Source organism: Diabrotica virgifera, chromosome 7 (assembly GCF_917563875.1).
Source record: "Diabrotica virgifera virgifera chromosome 7, PGI_DIABVI_V3a".
NCBI lineage: Eukaryota > Metazoa > Arthropoda > Insecta > Coleoptera > Chrysomelidae > Diabrotica > Diabrotica virgifera.
The window spans coordinates 170,078,926-170,103,298 of record NC_065449.1 but is presented as its reverse complement, the minus strand read 5'-3'; the positions used below and the strand labels follow the sequence as shown (position 1 = coordinate 170,103,298).

The following is a 24,373-nucleotide window of genomic DNA, read 5'->3' as shown; positions in this document are numbered from 1 at the left end:
TTCCTTTCCACTGTGCCGAGCGCTTCATAAGCTGCTTCATTGATTTTATTTAATATCTCGTTATAGGTATTCTGGGCTGAGGAGTAGGTCAGGTCCGACAATTTTTGGCTAAGCCGCAGCTTATATAAAAATGATGTTGAGTCGTTTTGCAGTGCATCAATATTGTATTTACGTAGATCCGTCTCGAGTGATTTTTATTGAGCTGGTTGGTTGTCATTTTGATGTAGTAGTCGTGGTCGATACTGTAGAAAACATTTTGATCTTACCATATAGTGGTCAGTTCCACATTCCGGTCCTCTTAATACTCTTACGTCTTCAACTTGTATGTGTGTTTCTTGTTTGGTGATAACATAATCTATAATTGACTTGGTATTTCTCGTTTGTTGGACCCAGGTATATCTATGTATGTTTTTATGTTGGTAGAATCCGTTTAGAATTTTCAGAGAGTGCTGTTCGCAGAATTCGATTAAATGTTCCCCATTTTCATTTGTTTTAGCATCACCGTATTTTCCCACAACTTTGTCATTTATTTTTTTCCTGTCCAAGCATTAAGATCTCCCAACAGCACAATTTCTTTGCGGCTATTTATATTTTCTATAAGTTCTGATAAGGTCTCGTAGAATATTTGTTTAGCTGTTTTTGATGCATTTTCTGACGGAGCATATATTCCAATGATTTCGAGGTCGTGCCCTTTCCACGTAACAGATAATTTTACTTTGAACTTTAATTAAACACTTTAAAATTATTCTCCTGAATTCAACATTAAGAAAAATCTTATGAATATTAATAACACAATTATTATAACAATTATTTACATTGATATTTAGTTTCTCTAATCTTATCTGGAATCATTTCGGCTTCACTTTCATTGCTGATTTCTATTTGTTTGAATTGAAAAACGAAAAACTGAGCGAAAACACACACGAATCTTAAATGACAATTGTAGGGTCGGAAAACTAAAGCACATAAGTCAAAAACTATAGATTTTCAGAAATCGAATAAAACTGTATAAAAAAATAATTCAATATTTCTTAAAAACATTTATTGCATTTTATGGGAGTGTGTATAACATCCTTTCTTGTAGCTAAGTATGACTCTATAAAAAAGTATGGAAAATTGTTTTTCCTGACTTATGTTAAAAAGAACACAAGTATATATGACTTACGTCTAACAGCACAACTAGGAATTTTAGTTTGTTACAACGCAATATTTTCTTGCATCAATCCATATTAGCTACATTTTCCGTACTAGGCAAATCTATATAAAATTTATGGAAAACATTAATTTGGTATTATTGTTAGTAGAGAAACTAAGTCATCTTTTTGTCTTTTGATATGGTTAAAGGCAATAGTGATATAATTGGAATGTTATTAGGTATAAAGGATGGGTGCGGCCCAAAAGATTAACTGTCATCAACACGCTTAACTTCACGCGCAACTTTGATATATCCAAAAAGCATAGGCCCCAAGTTGGATACGACCTATCATATTCACAGAAACTCGGATACATAATATTAAGAAAAATAAATATTTAGAATATTATAGAAATTGAATCAATGATGTATCAAAGTTGCGCGTGAAGTTAGGCATGTTGATGATAGTTGAGATTTTGGGGGCGACCGATAAAGGATGCCCTCCGTCTTAAATGTATCTTGTGAAAATTTGATTAAATTTGTAAGGTGTCTTTGTAAGATACCATTCTAAATTCCGTATCATAGCGGAGCCACCTTTTGTCCAACCATTTAAACTGCTTTCCATCTACATCTTTATTTGTTAATACCAAAGTAAAAGTTCAAAAATCCAAAAATTCAGTATTTCCACAGCTTGAAATTTGTTACTGCTGGCCTAATAAGTTGACTCCAGTCATGAGGAAGATATATTTGGATTTCTGTTTTCTTATTTCTTTCTATTATTCCATGAACTGTTTAACTTCTAAATGGCTATGTTCGGGAACCATAAATTGATGGTTGATTCTCTCTACTGTAAGTTATCTACAGCCCACGTAAACATAGAACCCACGTGAGAATTTCTATTCTGACCTCCACAGGTATCAGAGTAAAATATTACACTTTTTGTGTTAGTAGGTAGGTTTGTTTGAAGATGTTTAAAGAGACAAGATGCAATCTGATTCGCTCCTCGAGCAGTAGTAGATTCATACCACACATATCATAAAGCTCTTCTAGTCTTATTGTCATGTACGGTCAAATTGAACGTCCACAATTATTGACGTTTATAAAAAGCTACATAAGAAGTCAATGATGGAGTCGGTAAACACTGTTGTAAATCACATGTATTGTATGCACTTGTACGGTACTATCATTTTGATACATCTGTGTGTCGTTTTTTTAGATTCGTAAGCTTGATCTGGTTTGATCTGGTCTGAAGGAGGTTTGATAGACAAATAGTTGATATACATTGTTGATTGTTAGGAGGGAAGGCAAATACTTCTTTGATGTACTCTTTTGGTGTAGTGACTTTCTTACGACGGAAGAGACAAGATATGGTTTTTTATTTCCTTCCTTTTGTCCTCGGATATTTTATTTTTAGGTACAGTTGTTCCACGCATATCATTAATTTTTGTACCACCTACTGAAGACCGTTTCTTCATTGCCACCCCCTACAAATAGCTTAACGCAGTACATCTATTACAACAAAATATTTATACGTCTTCATACGAAATTTCTGTTTTCAGGGTCTATTTCGCGTTGTCTTTGAGAAGCTTTTTCTACAATCTCTATTAATGATGACATGTAAGCAGACCTTTTTTTGTACAGTCGGAAAAATGAAAGAATACCCATGAACGATCACATCAATCACTTATTTTGTATTTGCTGTCTTTTTCTATGACAAACGTTTGTTATTTATAGAAAAAGACAGCAAATACAAAATAAGTGATTGATGCGATCGTTCATGGGTATTCTTTCATTTTTCCGACTGTATATACCCATTACCAAATATTCATTGAATATCGCTTCTCTCTTAGCCATGTTAAGTAGGTACCTAAAGTTAAATATCTGTATATTCTTAAACAAGGAAGACGATAACGTCAAGTACTTGATGTACCTAACAATTTAAGTCATGCTTATAAATCAGCAAAACTGAATATATCAGTTGTACTTTTTCACATAAGTCAACTTATGTTCTTTATAACGTCTATAGATTTATAGGAATTGAAAGGTTGAAAAAGTACGCTACTTAAAATCAATATGAAATAAACGTGTATGACGTATGTGCTTTAGTCTGCCGGCCCTAGGATTTAGCTACCCAAATTCGCCACGAAAGTAAAAACAGCGTCCCGAAAGTAGCTACTTTCGGTACGATTTGTGTAAAATGGTACTTTCAATTTAATAAATCATACCGAAAGTTTTATTTTCGGGACGGCTGCAGAAAAAAACTAAGTATTTTAAAAAAAATTAAACGTTGAATAAAAGATTACGTTATAACCGAGGGCCGAAAGTCCCTTAGAATAAATAAAAAGTTTCTTTTGATTAAAATATTTGCAATTAAAAATTACACTAAATTTTGTCTTTTATTTTCACACCTTTAACTTATTAAAATAAACAGTATAGAAGTTTTGAGGGACTTTCGGCCCTCGGTAATAATGTAATCTTTCATTCTGCGTTCAAAAATATTTATTAGTTTTCTCAGGCTAAAAAATGAATACATTTAAAACACATTGAGCATTTTCACGCGAAGTTTGCGCCTTTCCCCTTAACAAATTTTAAGCTTGCTAGAAATAAACCTTTTTTTTTGGTACGCGGGATCCAAGTCTAATAATTGTAAAAGTTATTTTATATCTCTATTATTTTAATTTTATTTAATAGGCGAGCGGCAGCAACCCCTAATATTATACCAACCACGAAAATTAACTTTCTGGTGGATGACCAATTTTGGTCATTATTTATGTTTTCGAGGTCGCTGAATCCGAATATGAAGGATATTTTGATCTATAATTGGTGAAAGATGTTCAAAAATCAAATTTGATGCAAAAATGCGAAAAATCAATTTAGATGATTTTTCAAATTTAACTCACTGTATCTTTGGTTGCTGTAAATGTTTCCTTTCGAAAATTTTACAGTGTCATCTCTGAAGTTTCTTTATAATAACGAAATTTGTCAGGAGATGTTCAAACGAATCAGGAGAGGAGTTGTTAATTTTTAAACATTTTGCCGTCAGATTTTGTTAGTTTCATGTTTACTTAAAAAAGTTGATTGACAAACTTTTTAGTTTATAATTTTAACCAACACAGCATTAAAACATGAGTCATGAAGAAGTTTTTTTGGAAAACACTAAGTCAAAATATACAATAGGAAAAAGGGAATGTGACTTTGTAAGCAACTGGCACTACCCCAAAAAAACGCTTATTTCTCGAGATACAGACCACGGTGGGTGAATGGCTAATTTTGGCCATACTTTATATTTTTGATGGCGTTGAAAACGAAAATGGGGTTTATTTTGAATTTAAAATAGGGAAACATTGTCAAAATCACAATATTACCTTGAAAATATTAAAATTAAATAATGTTTTTCTTAAAATTAAAAGTTGCACTATTTTTTATAAAGGGCGGATTTACGTCATTGGAGACTTCAACGGAAGAGTAGGAATCAAAGATGAGACAGTAACGGATGTAATTGGAAGGTACGGTGAAGAAGTGAGAAATGATAATGGAAAACGATTAATAGAATTCTGCGTACTAAATAATTTAATAGCAACAAACACACACTACCAACACAAAGACATACATAAATTTACTAGGCAAGGACCAAGAGAATCAGAAAAGTCAATAATCGATTACATACTAGTAGAACGCGACAATCGAAAGGTAATTCAAGACGTAAGAGTCCGAAGAGGACCAGAAATAAGTAGTGATCATTATTTGTTGGAAGCTAGAATAAAGAATAAAAACAAAAAACCCCAGGACCATACAAAAGAAAACAAAAGAAAAATTGAATACGAATCAATCAGAACTTACAAGCTCAGAAACAAAGAGATTGCCCTAAGATACAAAGAAATGGTTGATTTAGAAATAGCAGCTCTGGAAAATGCAAATGATAGTAACAACCTACAACAAAAATGGCAATAATTTAAAAATATATTACTGGAAGCGGCGAAAAAAGTATGTGGCATTAGTAAAAGGAATGACAAGGTGAAACAAACAAACTGGTGGAATGCCGAAATAAAACAACAAGTGAAAACTAAGAAAAAACTTTGGAATAATTATTTAGGAAACAAAACAGTAAACAATTACAACAAATACAAAGAGGCAAGAACTGCAGTAAGAGATAAGATAAAAACAGAAAAGGAAAAGAGTTGGCATCAATTTGGACAACAGCTGGAACACAATAGCAAAGAAAATCAAAAACTTTTTTATAGAATATTAAAATCTCGGAGAACAGACAAACATAGTAAGGATATGAGAATTAAAAACAAAGAAGGAAAAATAATCACAGAAGAAAAAGAAATTATTGAAAGAAGGCGACAACACTTCCAAGAATTATTAACTACCACAAAAGAGGATAGGAATAAAGAAAACAGTAACGCGACAGGTAGTGAAGAACAGAGAACAAGCATCGAGATAACAATCGAAGATACAATAGAAGCAATAGGCAAACTTAAAAACGGAAAGGCACCTGGACACGACCATATACCGCCGGAAATGCTGAAGTACATGGGAATGAAAGGCGTAAAACAATTAGCTGAAATATTCAAAGAAGCAAGCAAAAAAGAAACAATACCGAAGGACTGGGAGATAGGAGTAATAGTGCCGATATATAAGAAAGGAGACCACAAAGATTGTAACAACTATCGAGGAATTACACTGTTATGTTCTTCTCTCAAAGTCTATGAAACAGTACTAGAAAAAAAGCTGAGAAACATTACAGAAACTACTTTAAATGAAGCACAGAGTGGCTTTAGAAAAGGACGAGGAGTGCAAGACGATATTTTCACGGTAAAACAAATAATTGAAAAAACGTTACTGTCTAAAAAGAAAGCATATATGGCCTTCATAGACCTGGAAAAGGCATTCGACAGGGTGAAACGACAAACTGTGTGGGACAGCTTGATAAGAAGAGGGGTTGACGATAAACTAGTTGAAATCATCAAAAGTCTTTATAAGCGAAATAGGAACTACATAATACATAAAAACATGAAATCAACAGAATTCGAAACAACTGAAGGACTAAGGCAAGGAGGTGTCATGAGCCCAACCCTCTTCAACATCTTTATGGACAAAATCATGATAGAGTGCACACCACAACTAAAGAAATTGCATGTAGGGTACAGGAATCTCCATAGCGTAACCATTTCGGAATGTGCATTCGCAGATGATGTAGTAGTTATCTCAGAAAAACAAGAAGACCTGCAAAATAACCTGCAAGCATGGAATCACGCATTATGTAAACAGGGTATGAAGATAAATACACATAAGACGAAGACCATGGTAATATCGCAAGAACCAGTCGTAATAAATATGCAAATTAATGAGGAGGCAATAGAACAAGTAAACCATTTCCAATACTTGGGCGTTACAATCGAAAATAATGGAAGGCAGGACATAGATGTTGAAGAGAGGATAAGTAAAACATCAAAACTATTTCATGCAATAAAAAATAGCTTCTTAAACAAAAAGGAAATCACAAGAAAAACCAAACTAACTGTATTCAACACCATATATAGACCAGTGCTCACATACGGCTGTGAATCATGGATACTAACTAGAAAACTAAAAAGCAAGATACAAGCCCTAGAAATGAAGTATTTACGAAGAGTTAGAGGAGTGACAATGAGAGACAGAATAAGAAGCACAGATATACGCACAGATCTTAAGACGAAATCTGTACTTGAGTATATTGAAGAAAAACAACTAAGTTGGTGGGGACACATGAAAAGAATGAAAGACAACATACCGGTGAAGAAAATAAGGGAAGCCAGGATACAAAAGAAAAGAAGTAGAGGAAGACCTAGAAAAGATTGGGGTACAGTAGTCGCTAAAATCATCCAAAGGAAGGGGAAAACAATAGCAGAAGCAAGCCGATTAGCATACAATAAGAAACAATGGTCAACATTTGTACACACGTGAAAGGATGTGCCAGTCCCGACACTGAAAAGTAAAAGGGACTCAAAAGACTATATATATATATATATATATATATATATATATATATATATATATATATATTTATGCACAGATATCAAAGTGAGGTCCTGACATTACGCGCACTTAGTGAGGACCGGTAGAAAACGTAGACATAATCGTTTCAACTCTTCATAGTGACCTTGACAAGTAAATAGCAATTAAAAAATGACGAGTATACACAAAAAAAATTACGTATATGTGCCCCGTATTGTTCAAGTATATTGCCACCCAAGTGAGGCCATTATACGCAGCTATTAAAGTGAGACTGTATATACTTTTTCGTTATGCGCACAAAGTGAGGACAACTTTACGTGTATATTTCCTTACAGCTCATCAAGTGAGGACCATACAGTGTTGTCGATAAATATGAGATTAATCGTTTCTACTGCCTTTTTCTGTACAACACAGTAAGAATTATTATTGTTTCGATGTTTCAGTCACTTGTAGTTATAAGAAGGATGTGGACTCTTTGTTCTTGCTCGTACTGTTTGTTAATTTTATAACATTTTAGTACCTCAGCATTAAATCACGGTAGCCTTATCGGAGACTAGCGTTAATAAAGAAATAGTTTTATATTTTTTAATAATTTACGTTAAAGATGGATAGGAAAGCAAGAATTTTGAAAATAGCGTTAGTTGAGAACAATAATAATCAAAATGGAGGATACAGTGATAGTTCAGTTATGTGAAATTTATATTGAACTTAACATATAAATATAAAAGCCCGACTTTTGATCTAAGGGGAACACAGTTTTTACGGTACATACATATCTGTCATTTGTCAACCCCTCCCTTCCATTTCCCCCACCCCTTATTTTTAAATAGGGAAGAGGGGCGTGTGCTAGCTCATTTGAAAGGATATTCAATTCTCTATCCAGTATTATTAACATTGACATAATTATCTATACAGAGTGTATTTTAGTATAGGTACTGTTGCCCCTGTCGATTTTCATTTTGAAACGACAATTTTCCAACCTTAATTTTAGTATACAAGATGATTTACTTAATTTAATTAAACTTAATGTACTTTTTACTGACTTAATTTTACAGTTATTCCACTAGATGGCAAATACAGTGAATATGTGCATATGTTTTATTTCGAATAATCATTTTAAAATAGTTTTAGTTTTCTATTTTCTCTGAAAATTGTTGCAAGCTTCTTGTTCTTATACCTAAAATCATGTCACTACAAATTTATACGAGACTACATATTAAGAGTATAGAAAGTATTATAATATATGACATACATGCTTTTTTCCATTTATTGAAGATATTTCACCTTATCCTGAAACAATGCAATGTGACCAAGTGTCCTCAACTAAAAAAATATATCCCACTATTTTGATATTAAATGTATTAGTCCAGAAAGCCACTGCGCATCCGCTAGGAAAAATATTCTAATTCGGATTTTTTGCACAATCTTACTCAAAAAGGACCCCTTTTAACAAATTTGCGTGTTGCCAGGACCAAAAGTTGGTCAAAAATTTTTTAAACGTTTTTTTTTGTTTTTTTCCTAAAATAATTTTTTTTGCATGGAACAAAATTTTTTTAGGCTTTTTGGATCATTCCAAACAGAAAAGGTCTTTAGTGACTTTTCTCTAAAGTTGATATTTTTTGACATATAAGCGATTAAAAATTGAAAAATTGCGAAATCGGCCATTTTTAATCCTCAAAAACTATGTGAAAAACTGAAAATTTGAATGTTGCCAAGGTAAGTAGATATTTTTTAAACATCGATTGATGAAATCCCGAAGAGTTTTTTGCAATACAGTATCAAAAACCCCTTTGTTTCTTAATTGCCAATCAAGCGTGCGCGAGACTATTTTCCACCGTTGCATGTGTATGCAGTATGGTGCAAATGAAAGGATTAAATTCGTTATTTCGTAAACCGGCGACTTTAAGGAAAAATCCCGAAACAGGTCGATTTTTATTTTTAAGTTATGATATTGTGACATATATGGTATACTAGTAACGTCATCCATCTGGGCGTGATGACGTAATCGATGATTTTTTTAAATAAGAATAGGGGTCGTGTGCTAGCTCATTTGAAAGGTTCTTCAATTCTCTATTCAGTAATATAAACATTTACATAATTATTTATACAGGGCGTCTAATAATTTAATTTTTTTGTCAATTTGCCAAATGATTTAATTTAATAAAAAATTTTTGGACACCCTTTATAAAAAATTATGTACATGTTTATATTACTGAATAGAGAATTGAAGAACCTTTCAAATGAGCCAGCACGCGACCCGTATTCTCATTTAAAAAATCATCGATTACGTCATCACGCTCAGATGGATGACGTCACTAGTATACTATATATGCCACAATATTATAACTTAAAAATAAAAACCGACCTGTTTTGGGATTTTTCCTTAAAGTCACCGGTTTACGAAATAACGAATTTATTCCTTTCATTTGCACCATACTGTATACACATGCAACGGTGGAAAATAGTGTCGCGCACGCTTGATTGGCAATTAAAAACAAAGGGGTTTTTGATATTGTATTGCAAAAAACTCTTCGGGATTTCATCAATCGATGTTTAAAGAATATCTACCTACCTTGACAACATTTAAATTTTCAATTTTTCACATAGTTTTTGAGGGTTAAAAATGGCCGATTTCGCAATTTTTCAATTTTTAATCGCCTATATTATGTCAAAAACTATCAACTTTAGAGAAAAGTCCCTAAAGACCTTTTCTGTTTGGAATGATCCAAAAAACCTAAAAAAAATTTGTTCCATGCAAAAAAAAAATTATTTTAGGAAAAAAGCAAAAAAAACGTTTAAAAAATTTTTTACCAACTTTTGGTTCTGGCAACATGCAAATTTGTTAAAAGGGGTCCTTTTTAAGTAAGATTGTGCAAAAAATCCGAATTAGAATATTTTTTCTAGCGGATGCGCAGTGGCTTTCTGGACTATATAGTTTGTACTATAACCCGTATTGAAATAGATTGCAACATGTGTGTGTGGTTGGGATATTGACTGCGAAACCTAAGGCTTCATTCGCCTAATCATATTTACCTTTGATTCTTATAACAATAAATAAAATTGATTAACATTTTATATCAATATTATTAGTGTTTTTAAACAATATCAGTGTGATATATCAGTATGATAAAGTCAAGATAAACAATACTATAACAGAAAGCTTTGAGGTCAAACAAGGACTGCGACAGGGTGATCCATTATCGTCTATAATGTTTAGCATATTACTAGAAAAGGTTATACAGGAAGCAAACATTAATAGAACAGGTCTGATCTACCACAAAAAGCATCAGTGCTTGACATTCGCAGACGATTTGGTAATCTTGGCTAGGAGCAAAATAGAACTTATAGAAACACTCATGAAACTCGAGGAGAGGGCAGCAACCAAAGGCTTGTATATAAATGAAGCAAAAACAAAGTATATGGAATGGACAAATAAGCAATTCGTTCGGGGGCAATACATAACAATGACAACAGCGAAGGGAACACAGTATAAATTCGAAGAAGTTGAGAGATTTGAGTACTTAGGAACTGTCTTCACAAGAGATCCTAACTGTGAAGAAAAAATATAAAAGAGAATTATGTCGGGCAACCGCGCTATATTTGCTTTTAATGGGTTGTTAAGAAGTAAACATATATCACGAAGAGCAAAACTAAGAACTTACAAGACCGTAATAAGGCCGATAGTAACGTATGCTTCTGAAACATGGGTCACAACAAAAAAACATCAAGAGTTGTTATTAGTTTGGGAGAGGAAAATACTGCGCAAAATCTTCGGTGGGAAAAACTTAAATGGACAATGGGTAAGAAGAACAAATAAGGAACTAACTGAGCTCTATCAAGATCCTAACATACTAGCAGTAATTAAGGCGCAAAGACTTAGATGGTTGGGCCATGTGCAGAGGATGATTCCATCTAGAATTCCCAGAATGGTACTATCTAGTGCATTGGCAGGGAAAAGACGAAGAGGAAGACGGAGGTCACGATGGAGTAATGAAGTTAGAGAAGATATGAGAAGAATTAACTTAAGGAACTGGGAAACAAAAGCGACTGACAAAAGGGAGTGGAAAAGAATAGTACATCAAGCCATGGGCCTACTAGGCTCGTAGTGCTTACATATTATAATATCAGTTTTCTAATATTATCCAGTTCCATATCCAGTTCCGAATCCAGTGGTTATATTTCTTCCGTATTGTTTAGTTTCGCTTCCAGTGATTGTATTTTTTTTCTTGTTTTTTTTTTGAAATATTTATTTATTATTCTATTACTATATTTTTTTATTGTGCTCATAATAGATTGCAACATTGTCTACAGACATGAATGCAGTAACAATAAATAAAAAAATCGGAGATCCACACCCCGGATTTGAAATCGAAACCTCTGCTTTACGAATCCGAGATCCGAGGTCTACCCACTAGGTCACTAGGCTATCGCTCTTAGACAACATTTTTTTCCTGAAACGGGGAACTTTTAAAGCCGGGTCTAGACTATGTAACAAAACATGCTAATAACAAAGTTGTACAACTTTGTTATGTAACTTGTTATAATATAGCATGAGTATCCAGACTATATAACAAAAAACAAAACAACAACATGCGCATAAATTTTGCAGCATTTTAGATGGATAGCTGGTAGGTTAGGTAATATATAAAATTGCGTCATATAAGTATGGAGGATCTCTTCATAGCAACAGCAGCTTGTGTAATATTGTGGAGGCGACACCGGCGTGTTAAATTAATATTTTGGATGTGTCCTTCATTAGCAGCTCGAGCAAAATATAGGTAGTGGTACAGCTCTTTTAGCTGATCTGGAAAGAGATAACATAGACCTATCGACAGGAGACATTAAATGTGATGGCAGTTTTAAAAACTTCTTAAGAATAGAAAGTTCTGATTTTGAATTTCTTATAAATGAAATCGGCCATAAAATAGACAGGAAAGACATTTCGAGATGCAATTCCAGTAAGAGAAAGATTAACAGTTATATTATTAGCAAAGTATATTTTTTAAACTTTTTACTCATTGTTTCAGAGAGGACGTATAACATTTCTGTAAAATTTAATTCCTCAGTATTATCGTCTTCACCTGTTCATGATTGAGTGTCACTGTCTGTTTGAATTGGTGTAGCTGGAGAAGTAGCGGATGTAGGTGTAGTGGACGGAATAGAAAGGCTCAGATATATTGTATGATTGAGTGCCTGTTTGAGTAGCTGATGAAGCAGTCTGCATCTGTGTAGCGAATGAAGTGAATGTTACAGGTTTTATGTCTGAACACTCTGCTCTGTAGAGAATAGTATTTATGTCAAATTTAGAGTTGATTTGCACCGATTTGCTGTTAAGGTTCCGCGTACTGCTTTTCTTTTGTTGGCTTGAGTTATAGGCGTACGTGCATTAGTTTTAACTACATTTTCTGTATCTATTTTCACTTCTATTTCAGTCTATTCATCGTGTTTTTTATTTGTTTTTTAAATCAATAAATGTAGCTCATCCCATAGCAATCCCATAATACTCGTTACTTACGAAATAGCTCAATTAAATGAGTAGTCAGTTCTTTCCACAATTTCATCGCGTAAATAACCCTACGTGAACAGAGTAAAGAAAAATCTAGCACAATCACTCCAGAATGAACAAGGCGATATGACTCCAACGGTTGCTGCTCGCGTAGGTACTATGCCAGAGAAATGTTTCAATAACATGTTTTTAGGTGTAGATCAGTCGCGGTGCGGTTTTATAACTTTCTTTGATGTTTACCGACATCTGTTGGATAACATAAAACATGCTATATAACCAGAAAAATGTTATACAACACTGTGTTTTAAAACTTGTTTATTTAAAATTTTGTAACAAGTTACAAAACTTTGTTATTTAACATGATTTGTTACATAGTCTGGACCCGGCTTAACGGTAACTTCTTATAGGTAATACACTACAATTTCTGAATATTTTTTCTGAAATCTATCGAATGGTACCAAACACGACCCCCACGGATGTGGGGGGTGGGTTACTTTAAAATCTTAAATAGGAACTCCTTTTTTTATTTCAGATTTGGATTCTTTGCGTAAAAATAAGCAACTTTTATTCGAAACGTTTTTTCTAAATACGGATAGGTGGCGCTATAATCGGAGAAAACGGGTGTTGGAAATGGAAAATTAAATTAAAATATGGAAAGTCCCCACTAAAATAGAAAATTTTACTTAACTGTTTTGGTTTTAGAACCTAATAATCACAACCCAATAGGTCCCCAAAGCGCTCGAGTGACTGCACATTTAGCATACTTTGCTCCCCTACTATATGTATTATAAATAATATGCGAAGTACTATATAATTATTAACCCAAACAACCATAATTCAACTTTTATTTACTAATAAAGAACTGGACGAAAGTGTCACATCAGCTTTTATGAAACACATGAATATTTACATAAAAAGGTAAGTAATCTGCTTGAAATCGATATTCCCAAAATCATCTAAAAATTGTTTATACTTGAGTACTTTGAGACTCTTGTATGAAATGTGAATACCGAAATACGATTAGGAATCTCCATTATATAATTTTTAAATAATACATAATTCTTAGGAAATGAAAGGTATTATACAAAAATGTTAAAAAATACTACCTACTAAAATTTTTTGATGGCAATAAATGATGAATTGGTTTATCGAATTTATTTTTAAGGTGATACAGTAGCGATCAACAGGTAGCCAAAACGCGTTCCAAGATTGAGGCTGTAATTTTGAATATTTTTTCGAGATATTTGGCACACGTATTTGTAATATAATAAAGAATGGCGGTACAGAGCCCAATTTGAAAAATATATTAATATGTGGAAATTACTCTGTAAATAAATACAATATTAAAAAAACGAGTCTGTACCGCCATTAAGAAGAACAAAAAAATACACTTTCTTCAAATAAACTTTTTTATCAGATGCCTAGATTTTGTGTCATTTTGGAACTACTAATGAAATAAAAAATTTTAGTAGTTCCAAAATGACACAAAATCTAGGCATCGGATAAAAAAGTTTATTTGAAGAAAGTGTATTTTTTTGTTCTTCTTAGTGGCGGTACAGGCTCGTTTTTTAATATTGTATTTAATTACAGAGTAATTTCCACATATTAATATATTTTTTAAATTGGGCTCTGTACCGCCATTCTTTATTGTATTACGAATACGTGTGCCACATATCTCGAAAAAATATTCAAAATTACAGCCGCAATCTTGGAACGCGTTTTCGCTACCTGTTGATCTCTACTGTTTCCTCTTAAGTAAAATATGTCATTTGGATATTTTTTTAAACTCGATAGATCCTAGGGACATGTCGGTAGATCGGTAGGATCATCACTTTTGGGAGTTTTGGGAATATCCCAATTGACAACGCAATATACACCGACGCCGTCTACAACGAGCGACGAATCAGAGATGCCAGATTGGGGTACTTTCGAACATTTTTAGGGTAATTTGAAAGCACATGGGAAAATTTTTATAGGTTGAATTGGTTGGGGAATTTTTCGGGAGGAAAATTGAGCAAACTGAATTGCAATATAAATGTAATGTAACATATAACATTATATTAACATTATAACCTATCGAGTATTTGCTTCTGATTAAAAAAACCGAAAAATGGTTTTTGGAACAACCGCTTTTTTTGACCAGTTATACCCGCCAGGTTAAACCGTAAGTAAAAAACCGGTATAACCGAAAACCGGTTTTTTGTTCAACAACCGCCATCCCTACCTTGGTTGTTACAAATACAGTTCGCTGGAATAAGTTTTACCCCCTTATTAACTTATTTATTTTTAGCACATAAGAAAAACGCTCGGATAGGTCGATTTTTAAAATAATCATAGTATATTATAGCGTCAATGTTTCGAACTTTACGCGATCCCTCTTCTTCAGGTGATAGGCACAACTTTGATTTTTTTAAATAGGAAAGTAAGTACATCATGTGACACCTCATTTAAAGGCTTTTTTCTACAACCGTGTTAAAAATGCAATTTTTAGAACTCCATACGTGCGTTAAAAATGCTACTTTAAGGCAGGGCCAGTTTTAGGTTCTGAGGGCCCCTGGCAAAATAAAATTTGGCGCCCCTTCATATAAGAATATACAAATTTAATGCAAATATAAAAAATAGGAAAAAATCAAAATTTTACCATAAAGAACTATGTAAAAATATATTTATTTAAAAAATAGTAGGATAGTTATTACTTATAACTTATCCAACATAGGGCATAGCATAGCGAGCACATTCAAGCGACGAAGAAGCGAGGTAAAAGATAAATGCACATTATCAACAACCAGTAAAAAATGTGTATAAATAACTATTTAGATGGAAAATAAGCCACAATTAAATTGAAAAAAATAATTTTATTATCGTTTTGACGCCCAAATCGGGTGACGTTGTCAAAATACAAAATACTACTAAATTAAACAAAAATGTTGTTGCTTAGTAAAAAATTCGTCTAATAATTTATTTAATCTGACTCATTTATAGCATTTAATGTGTATAAATCTTCTACAAGACCAAAAAACATGTTGATTGTGCGCAAGATATAGCTGCATCCCCAATAACTAAATTGAGGGAGTGGCATCCACTTAGCGTAAAATAGCATGCGGATATTCTTTGCAAACGCGAGCTTGTACATCTTTATTTTTTCTCTTCCTTTTAGAGCCGTTGTGATATCCTTGGCCTTACAATCATTTATGCAAATTCAAATAAAATCATTCATTATTTTTTTTATTATCTCATGAGCTTTTTATTATCTCTATGACTCGATACCTATAGAACCAAACTATGGTTTTAGGTATCGAGTTACTAGGACAAACAATATGCTGCATACTAAAATTAAACCCGGTACTGTGGGATAAGAACATCAGTATAAAAACAAAAAGAAGAAAATAATATAACACCATGACAAAAAGTATTCTGAATAATGGGTGTGAAAATTGAATAAAAAATACGAAAACCAAATGCAAAATAAGAGCAACAGAGATCGAATACCTAAGTAGAAGCTGTAGAAGGGATAGAATAAATAACATAGAGATTAAGAAAATAATGGTAATGAATTCAAGGGATAATAGACAACATAGAACAAAAGAGATTAACCTGGTACGGGCATGGCAGAAGAGCAGACCAAAATCGTTGATAAACAGAATAACAGATTGGAGCCCGATAGGAAAAAGGAAGAGAGACAGACCCCGAAAATCTTTTGGAGATAAAATGGACTAAGCAATATTAGAAAAGAAACCTGCAGGACTGGAAAAACAGAAAGAACTGAAAATAACGGTCAAGTGAAATAATACAGGAAAAACTATGGAAATCCAGGGTGGTCAAGAAAAAACAGGATGTTTCTAAATAAATGCGACAAACTTTAAAGGGTAATTATATATGAAAACATAATGACAGTTTGCTCTATAAGCGTATGTCAGCAAATACTTCGTTTCCGAGATATGGGGTGTTGACATTTTTCTTACAAACTGACGATTTCTTTATTGTTCTAAAACCGGTTCAGATATGCAAATGAAATTTGATGTGTTTTAAGAGGTAATTATTGCGCATTTTTTGACATAAAATTAATAATTTTATATCTACTGTTGAAATGGTGTGAATTTTTTTAAAGAAAAACATAGTACGCCACTAAGATATTTCAAATAACAAATGATTTTGGAATTACTCGTTCAATTTATGATATATACAAAAATCTATTATTCCTTTTTTTTTCATACGTCGTTCGTGCCGTTTTTATGCAAAAAGTGAAACATCTTAACGCGTACAAAGTATTCGAAATAAATTTCTATATATTCATATTATGAAAAAGAACTTGTCAATTCTAATTCACATAGATATACAGTGGAACCTCGATTATCCGTCTCTCCATTAACCGTCACCTCTGTTAACCGTCAGGGTCCGTACATAAGTTTAATTGAATACATAAGCAAAAATTGAGTCATCAATTCATTTTGTTTGAGCATTGAGATAAGCCAAACGAATGGTTGATTTGTGATGTGGATGCAAACAGCTATCAAATGCTGACAAATGATGAAATCGATGAAATGGCAACAGAGGGGGACAAAACAGATTCAGAAGCTGATACAGACTTGGAATTTGACGGTGGCAATATCGATGATACTATTGCAACTATACAAAGATTTGAAGAAGCTAAATTTGATTAAAGAAGCTAGAGAAGTTGCATAGCACATACAACAATATGTGCGATCTTTGATGTTAGGATCTCAAATAGGGGCTGATTCTTTGTTTTCTAAAGGAGCTCTGACACCGGTTCAATAAAAAACTTAAACATGAGCAAAAAAGGAATAGAATAATTAAATGAGGCGCAAAGAGGTCCACTTACCAATTCAATCCCTGCATTTGGTCTTCAAGAGGGCCCTCAGCTGCATTTAACACTGCACCAAGTCCATACACGAAAAAAGCCTTACCAGCTAGGCTTTTACACCGGCAAACGAGCGAGCCCTTGGTTGAGTGGCAACTTACGAGCCATTCATTGTAGAGGCACTAGCTTCTCTTACTTTTGACGAACACTACCAGGCTCCAGTTTTTGCACTCATTAAAGCAAACCTCTTTTATATCGCGATAAAAGGCAAAATAACTAGAGTTGGGACCATTTGCCTTCCTCGTTTAAATAAGTTAATTCAAATTTAAAGGAAAATACAACATTCTCCCCCACCAAAATGCAGCTTTAAATGGTGCATTTTAAAACTATTACAAGCTAATAAACTAAAAAAAAAATAACCCAAGTCATGGCACTTTGGAATAAATCCCAAAAAAAATTAAACAATATAATACTAATAATAAGATCAACAAAAAAAAACTAAGGAATTATTTAACTAGGCAGAGGACACAGCTTCACCAGGGGGCGTCGAAGAATTCCCTTTGTGGTCTTAACATCTGCAACTCTTATAATTCCATCCTGTCCCGGAAATACTTGGGATATTCGTCCCAAACGCCATTGCGAGGAAGGGATATTATCATCCTTTATAAGGACCATCGTTCCGAGTTCGATAGGTTTTAAATTATCGGATGAAGTCCATTTACTGCGCTGATGCAAAGTATGCAAATATTCTTTGCTCCAGCGTTCCCAAAAAGTTTTATGCATTTGATTTATTAACTTCCATCTCATCAAATGAGATGCAGGAATATACGCTCCATCAAGAGGTTCAAACACAGCCGAAAGAGGTTCTAGATTTAAAAAATGACCCGGCGTTAGAACTGACAAATCAGTAGGATCAGAACTTATAGGGGTCAAGGGCCTAGAATTAAGATACGATTCAATCTGAATTACGACCGTGTTTAGTTCCTCATATGACAAGATCTGATCACCTATAACGCGAGCTAGGTGCGTCTTTACTGACTTTATTCCCGCCTCCCATAAACCGCCAAAGTGGGCAGCAGATGCAGCATTAAAATGGAAGGAAATATTTTCATTTGAAACAGCATTTTTCATGAGGTTAAGGTATTTAGCAGCGCCAACAAAATTACTGCCACGATCAGAATATAAATTATCAACCCTACCACGACGAGCTATGAAACGCTGCAAAGCAGAGAGAAAAGTCTCACTAGATAAATTACTAGCTAATTCTAAATGAAGAGCTTTGGTGGCCATGCAAACAAAGAGGCACAGATACACCTTACAAGATTTAGCTCCTCGATAGCGATTCATCACAACATAAAACGGTCCACCAAAATCCATACCTGAATTCAGGAAGGGTTTAACCTGGGAAATTCTAACTAGGGGTAAGTTACCCATTGGAGGTTGGTAATTTCTAGGATTGTGCCTCCAACACTGTATACATTTTGACAAAACCGAGCGTATAGCACGCTTAGGAGACAAAATCCAAAATGACGGGGCAAGCAAAAAACTAACTGTACGCAGCCCAGCATGACAGTATCGTTTATGGTAATAATCAATCAGCAAATAAGTTAATCGACTTTCGCGAGGTAGGATGCAAGGAAATTTCTTATCAATCGAAACAGACAAATATCTAAGACGACTGCCAACCCGTAATACTCCTTGATCATCGATAAAGCAGGACAACTTTCGAAAAGGTTTGGAAAAAACATTTCCCTCGAACTCCCTTTCAAAATATCGATGTTGAGTATATTTAACTAGCATAATCAACGACTCATAAAGTTCCTTTGAACTTAAGGGACCTTCTCTCTTATCATTGGGGAATTTTGAATTCCAAGCAAACCTCAAGATCCAAGCTATAAGTCGTCGTATAAACGAGAAATCGGAAATGTCATTCAATAGATTCTCAAGAAAATTATCATCATTAACACAAGCCAAAGTTACCACACGCTCCTCATCAAGCATTTCAGCACACTCAGAAAAGCAACAGGAAGCGTCTGGAATGGGATCTGTGTTATACAAAAACTCAGGACCTGCAAACCAATGAGATTGCTCCAACATTAGAGCAGGTAAAACACCTCTGGAAGCCAAATCAGCGGGATTCTGAACAGAAGGAACATAAAACCAACTATTAGGAGAAAGGCGTTCCTGTATATATGAAACCCGGTTAGAAACAAAAGTTTTCCAACGATGAGGAGAGGATTTTATCCAACTTAGAGCTACCTGAGAATCGGACCAAGCTACCAATTTTTCGATTTTAAGTTTAGGATCTAATACTCTGACTACAAACTGCATGAGTTTAGATAGTAGAACTGCAGCGGACAGCTCCAAACGTGGAATGCTTACAGTTCTTATGGGAGCCACTTTTGACTTCGCGCAAAGAAAAAAGACAAAAACCTGACCATCTGGTAGAACAAAACGCAAATAAATAACAGCGGCATAACCCTTTTCACTACTGTCACAAAACCCATGTACCTGACAACAAATATACCTGGACACGAATATGCACCTAGGTATTTCAAGCTGTGCAAGGGATAACAGTTGTTCCTTATAATGGTTCCAAACTTTACAAATTGAGTCTGGAGGAGATTCATCCCAGTCGATTCCGGACAACCATAAACGTTGGATAAGGTGCTTCGTGAACAAAGTCATGGGAGCTAGAAACCCTACAGGATCAAACACTCGGGCCAATTCAGACAACATACTTCTCTTAGTACAAGATTTGTCCAGAGCTGTCACTTCAAAAGAAAAACAATCCAACTGTGCATTCCATACAAGTCCAAGGATTTTTAGAGGTGACGAACAACTATTATCATCAAAGGAAATAGGTTTCTTACCAATATGCGACTCCGGTAGACCTTCTAATAATCGCATATCATTGCTCGACCACTTACGCAATTCAAACTGACCTCGAGATAACAAGGATATTAACTCATTCCGAAGATCTAGCGCAATTTCTAAGGTATCACCACCACAAACTATAACGTCAACATAAGTACTCGTACGCAAAACTTCAGCGGCAAGGGGAAACTCTCTACCTTCATCTTCACTCAGCTGCAACAAAGTCCTTAAAGCAAGAAAAGGAGCTGATGATACACCATAAGTAACTGTTAATAACCGAAATTCCTGTAACTCTTCATCAGGAGAGAATCTAAAAACAATCCTCTGATAATCACAATGACTTTTCTCAACTCGTATCTGCCTATACATCTGCTTAATATCCGTGGATAAGACATATTTATGAAGTCGAAAACCCAATAAAATAGTTAAAATATCTTGTTGTAGTTTCTTTCCAGTAAACAAGCACTGATTAAGAGAATTCTGATTTCCAATTCGAGCAGAAGCATTAAATACAACTCGCAACTTGGTAGTCAAACTATCAGGTTTTAATACAGCATGGTGAGGAATATAGTAACAAGATAATGGACGAGAAGTTTCTGACACAAGCTCCATATGATGCAAATCCAAATAATCTTTCATAAAGGTACAATATTCCTGATAAACACTAGGATTTTTCAAAAGCCTTTTTTCTAAGGAAAGGAAACGATTTACAGCTAACTCAAACATTCCTGGAAAAACAGGAGATAATTCCCTGAAAGGTAGAGCAACGGTATAACGACCAGAGCCGTCTCGACAAACATTCTCAACAAAATTTTTCTCACAAAGAATATCTTCAGGAGCTGAACATTCTACTTCAGGAACAGTTTCTAAACTCCAAAACTGCTTTACAGACTCCTCCAACGAAACCATTTGATCCACGTGACAAAACAACGAGGTGGCAGATGTCATAGGAACCGAACTACAGGGACCCATAAGGACATAGCCAAAAACGGTATTAAGAGCATCAGGCATACCTCTAGGAGTTTGAACTTTACCTTCTAATAATAACTGAGAAAAGATATCAGCTCCAAGCAATAAGTCCACCTTACCAGATAGATGAAACCGAGGATCTGCCAACTTTAAATTAGCAATATAAGACCAATGCCCAACATCCAAACTAACAACGGGTAGGTCCTCACAAATTTTTGGCAACACAAACGCCTCACAATTAAAAATAGGATCCACTCTATCCACAGGTTTTATCTGAAGATCAACTCGACCAACCACTGTACTTTTTATAGCACCAATACCTTGTACCGATAAGGTAGCAGAAGAATGTCTAATACCTAACTGACGAATACAAGACTGAGATACAAAAGAGGTCATGCTGCCCCCATCAATTAAAGCTCGAACAGGTTGATACAATCCACAACCATCCATAATTTCTACCACAGCAGTAGCTAACAAAACGCTCGAGTTTTTTGAGGTAACACTACCTAATGATGCAGCATGTGAGCTCAATGTTCCAGTATTAACCTGAGCATCAGAAGAAGCAGTAGTTGGAACGGCAGCAACAGAAGTAGCGCCTTGAGTGGCACTTTCAGAACTTTTAAAATGTAAAAGACTATGGTGGGATGAATTACAATGACAACAACGAGCGGTGACACTACAACTACGAGAATCGTGTTTTTCTAAACATTTAAAACAAAGACGCATTCTCTTACAAGCGTTGTACCGTTCATAAGGAGATTTATTTAAAAATAAAGAACAATCTTTTAAATGGTGATCGGCAGAACATAACGAACAAGGCGTCGCATTAGGCTTCGAAAAAAAACTATAGCGATTATTGACTTTAGAACCATTTTTATTTGCATTATGTTTAGAAGGCGATTTATTTTTTCTATTAGAATCCTTGGGAGAACAAGGCGACAACAAGGATGAGTCAAACGAAATGCATTGACTTTCTAAGAAATCAGATAATTGAATAAAAGTAGGCATTTCACTAGAACCATGTAATAATTCAAAACGTTGGTGAGTCTCCTGGTCAAGCTTGGTGAGAATTTTGTAAGCTAACACAAAATCCGAAATTTTATAACCCAAATTTTCTAAAGCTGATAAATTTTCCGAAAAGGTATCAATTAAATTACTATAACTATCAGAATTCTTAAACATAGTTGCGGGAGCTTCTTCAATTTTGCACCAATGTGCCATTGCACGCAAACGTTTATTTAAATACCTATTTTTTAATTTATCATAAATCCTAATATAATTTTCTCTAGCTAAAGGCAGGGATTTAGCTAACCTTAAAGGAGGCCCTTCTAAACTTTGAATCAAATACGTTAATTTTTCCGTATCATCAACGTTAGGTCTACGGTACACAAGCGCATCGAATAAGTCAAAAAAAGTAATTGCTGACGTAAAATCACCGGAAAATTTAACTAATTCTAACTGGGGCAAGCGAACATTACTAGGAGGTTGTACTGCATTCGAAGCGGCGATATTTTCCTCATTCTTTTGACTATTATCATCATCTTCAAAGAGATCCGCGAAATTAGCCTTGATCTGATAATAATCATTCAAAAATTGGGAACGAATAATGTCCTCAGAATCTAATTGAGCATCCGTAGGTTCAGAGTTCAAAAGATTTGTAACGATGTTTTGATGATTTTTATTAAAACTCTCCAAAACATCGTCTAATTCTGAGTACCGAACACGAAAAAGCGACTGCTTATGAACCTCTGTAAGAGCAGAATTGGATAAAGACAATAACGTTCCTAAATCGTTCATTGCCATTCTCCTTTGAAAGGTATATTTTTTCAATTTGTCAGCCATTGTGGAGAAAAAGAATAAAAATTTATTTAACGTAATCAACGGTAAAATTAAAAATACAAATAATCAACGATCCCCTGGTCAAGCTGCCACTGGCATAAAGAGAACGCAATTTTAACTATAAATAAATTCAAATAGCTAATATTTTCAAGTTTAATGACCTAAACAATTAAACTTAATAAATTTATCAAAAAACAAGAATCCTTATCAAGCTGCCGTAAAGGCGAGGACTTTAAAATTTGAAAACTCACAAAATTCTGTGTATTGAATACCTGAAAACCATTCAAGGTCAACCAATTGACATTACCTGCTAGACAAGAAAAGAAGCAAAAACTGTACGCAATGTTTTTTGGGCGTTATTTCAAAATGCAAATTTTATTATCTTATTCAAAATTAATTGTTAACAAGCAATTTTGTATACAAGCGAGGAAAAACAAGCCACCCCAACAATAATTGAACAATTAATTATAAAAGCAATAAAGTTTAAATTCTTTAAAAAACCGACTATCAAAACACCTCAAAAAACAATATCCGGCTCGAAGCACCAAAATGTGCGATCTTTGATGTTAGGATCTCAAATAGGGGCTGATTCTTTGTTTTCTAAAGGAGCTCTGACACCGGTTCAATAAAAAACTTAAACATGAGCAAAAAAGGAATAGAATAATTAAATGAGGCGCAAAGAGGTCCACTTACCAATTCAATCCCTGCATTTGGTCTTCAAGAGGGCCCTCAGCTGCATTTAACACTGCACCAAGTCCATACACGAAAAAAGCCTTACCAGCTAGGCTTTTACACCGGCAAACGAGCGAGCCCTTGGTTGAGTGGCAACTTACGAGCCATTCATTGTAGAGGCACTAGCTTCTCTTACTTTTGACGAACACTACCAGGCTCCAGTTTTTGCACTCATTAAAGCAAACCTCTTTTATATCGCGATAAAAGGCAAAATAACTAGAGTTGGGACCATTTGCCTTCCTCGTGTAAATAAGTTAATTCAAATTTAAAGGAAAATACAACACAATATTCATCGAGTAGTATTCTCAACAAGGACAAGCCAATAAAATAGATTGCATGATTGACTCCGATTAAGAAATTCAGATGTTGCAAAATGTGAAGCAACAGTAAAACAAACAAAGATTTTAGAATATTTTAAACCAAATTGATTCGATTACCCATTCACAAAATAATCCTTCTTATAATGTGAAACAAAAAATACAAATAAAATTTAAGAGCT

The 24,373-nt window shown here is 34.2% G+C and overlaps 1 protein-coding gene across 1 annotated transcript; it reads right to left on the bottom strand.

Moving 5' to 3' along the window:
* Nucleotides 1–19,064: 19,064 nt before the first annotated feature.
* LOC126888669 (uncharacterized) lies at nucleotides 19,065–23,145 on the bottom strand. The gene is made up of 4 exons (XM_050657031.1): nucleotides 20,936–23,145; nucleotides 19,969–20,644; nucleotides 19,296–19,596; nucleotides 19,065–19,219 (listed from the first exon to the last, which is right to left on the bottom strand). The coding sequence occupies exons 1-4, from the start codon at nucleotides 23,143–23,145 to the stop codon at nucleotides 19,065–19,067; spliced, it is 3,342 nt and encodes a 1,113-aa protein (XP_050512988.1).
* Between the last annotated feature and the right edge of the window lie 1,228 nt (nucleotides 23,146–24,373).

What these genes read in the sequence shown, in the direction of transcription:
- LOC126888669 (XM_050657031.1), bottom strand. Translation starts at nt 23,145, where the DNA reads ATGGCTGACAAATTGAAAAAATATACCTTTCAAAGGAGAATGGCAATG. An exon ending in TTGCATCATATGGAGCTTGT is followed by an intron (nt 20,645 to 20,935) that starts GTCAGAAACTTC and finishes GATTGTTTTTAG; the next exon opens with ATTCTCTCCTGATGAAGAGT. An exon ending in CCAGGTATATTTGTTGTCAG is followed by an intron (nt 19,597 to 19,968) that starts GTACATGGGTTT and finishes CCTTCTGTTCAG; the next exon opens with AATCCCGCTGATTTGGCTTC.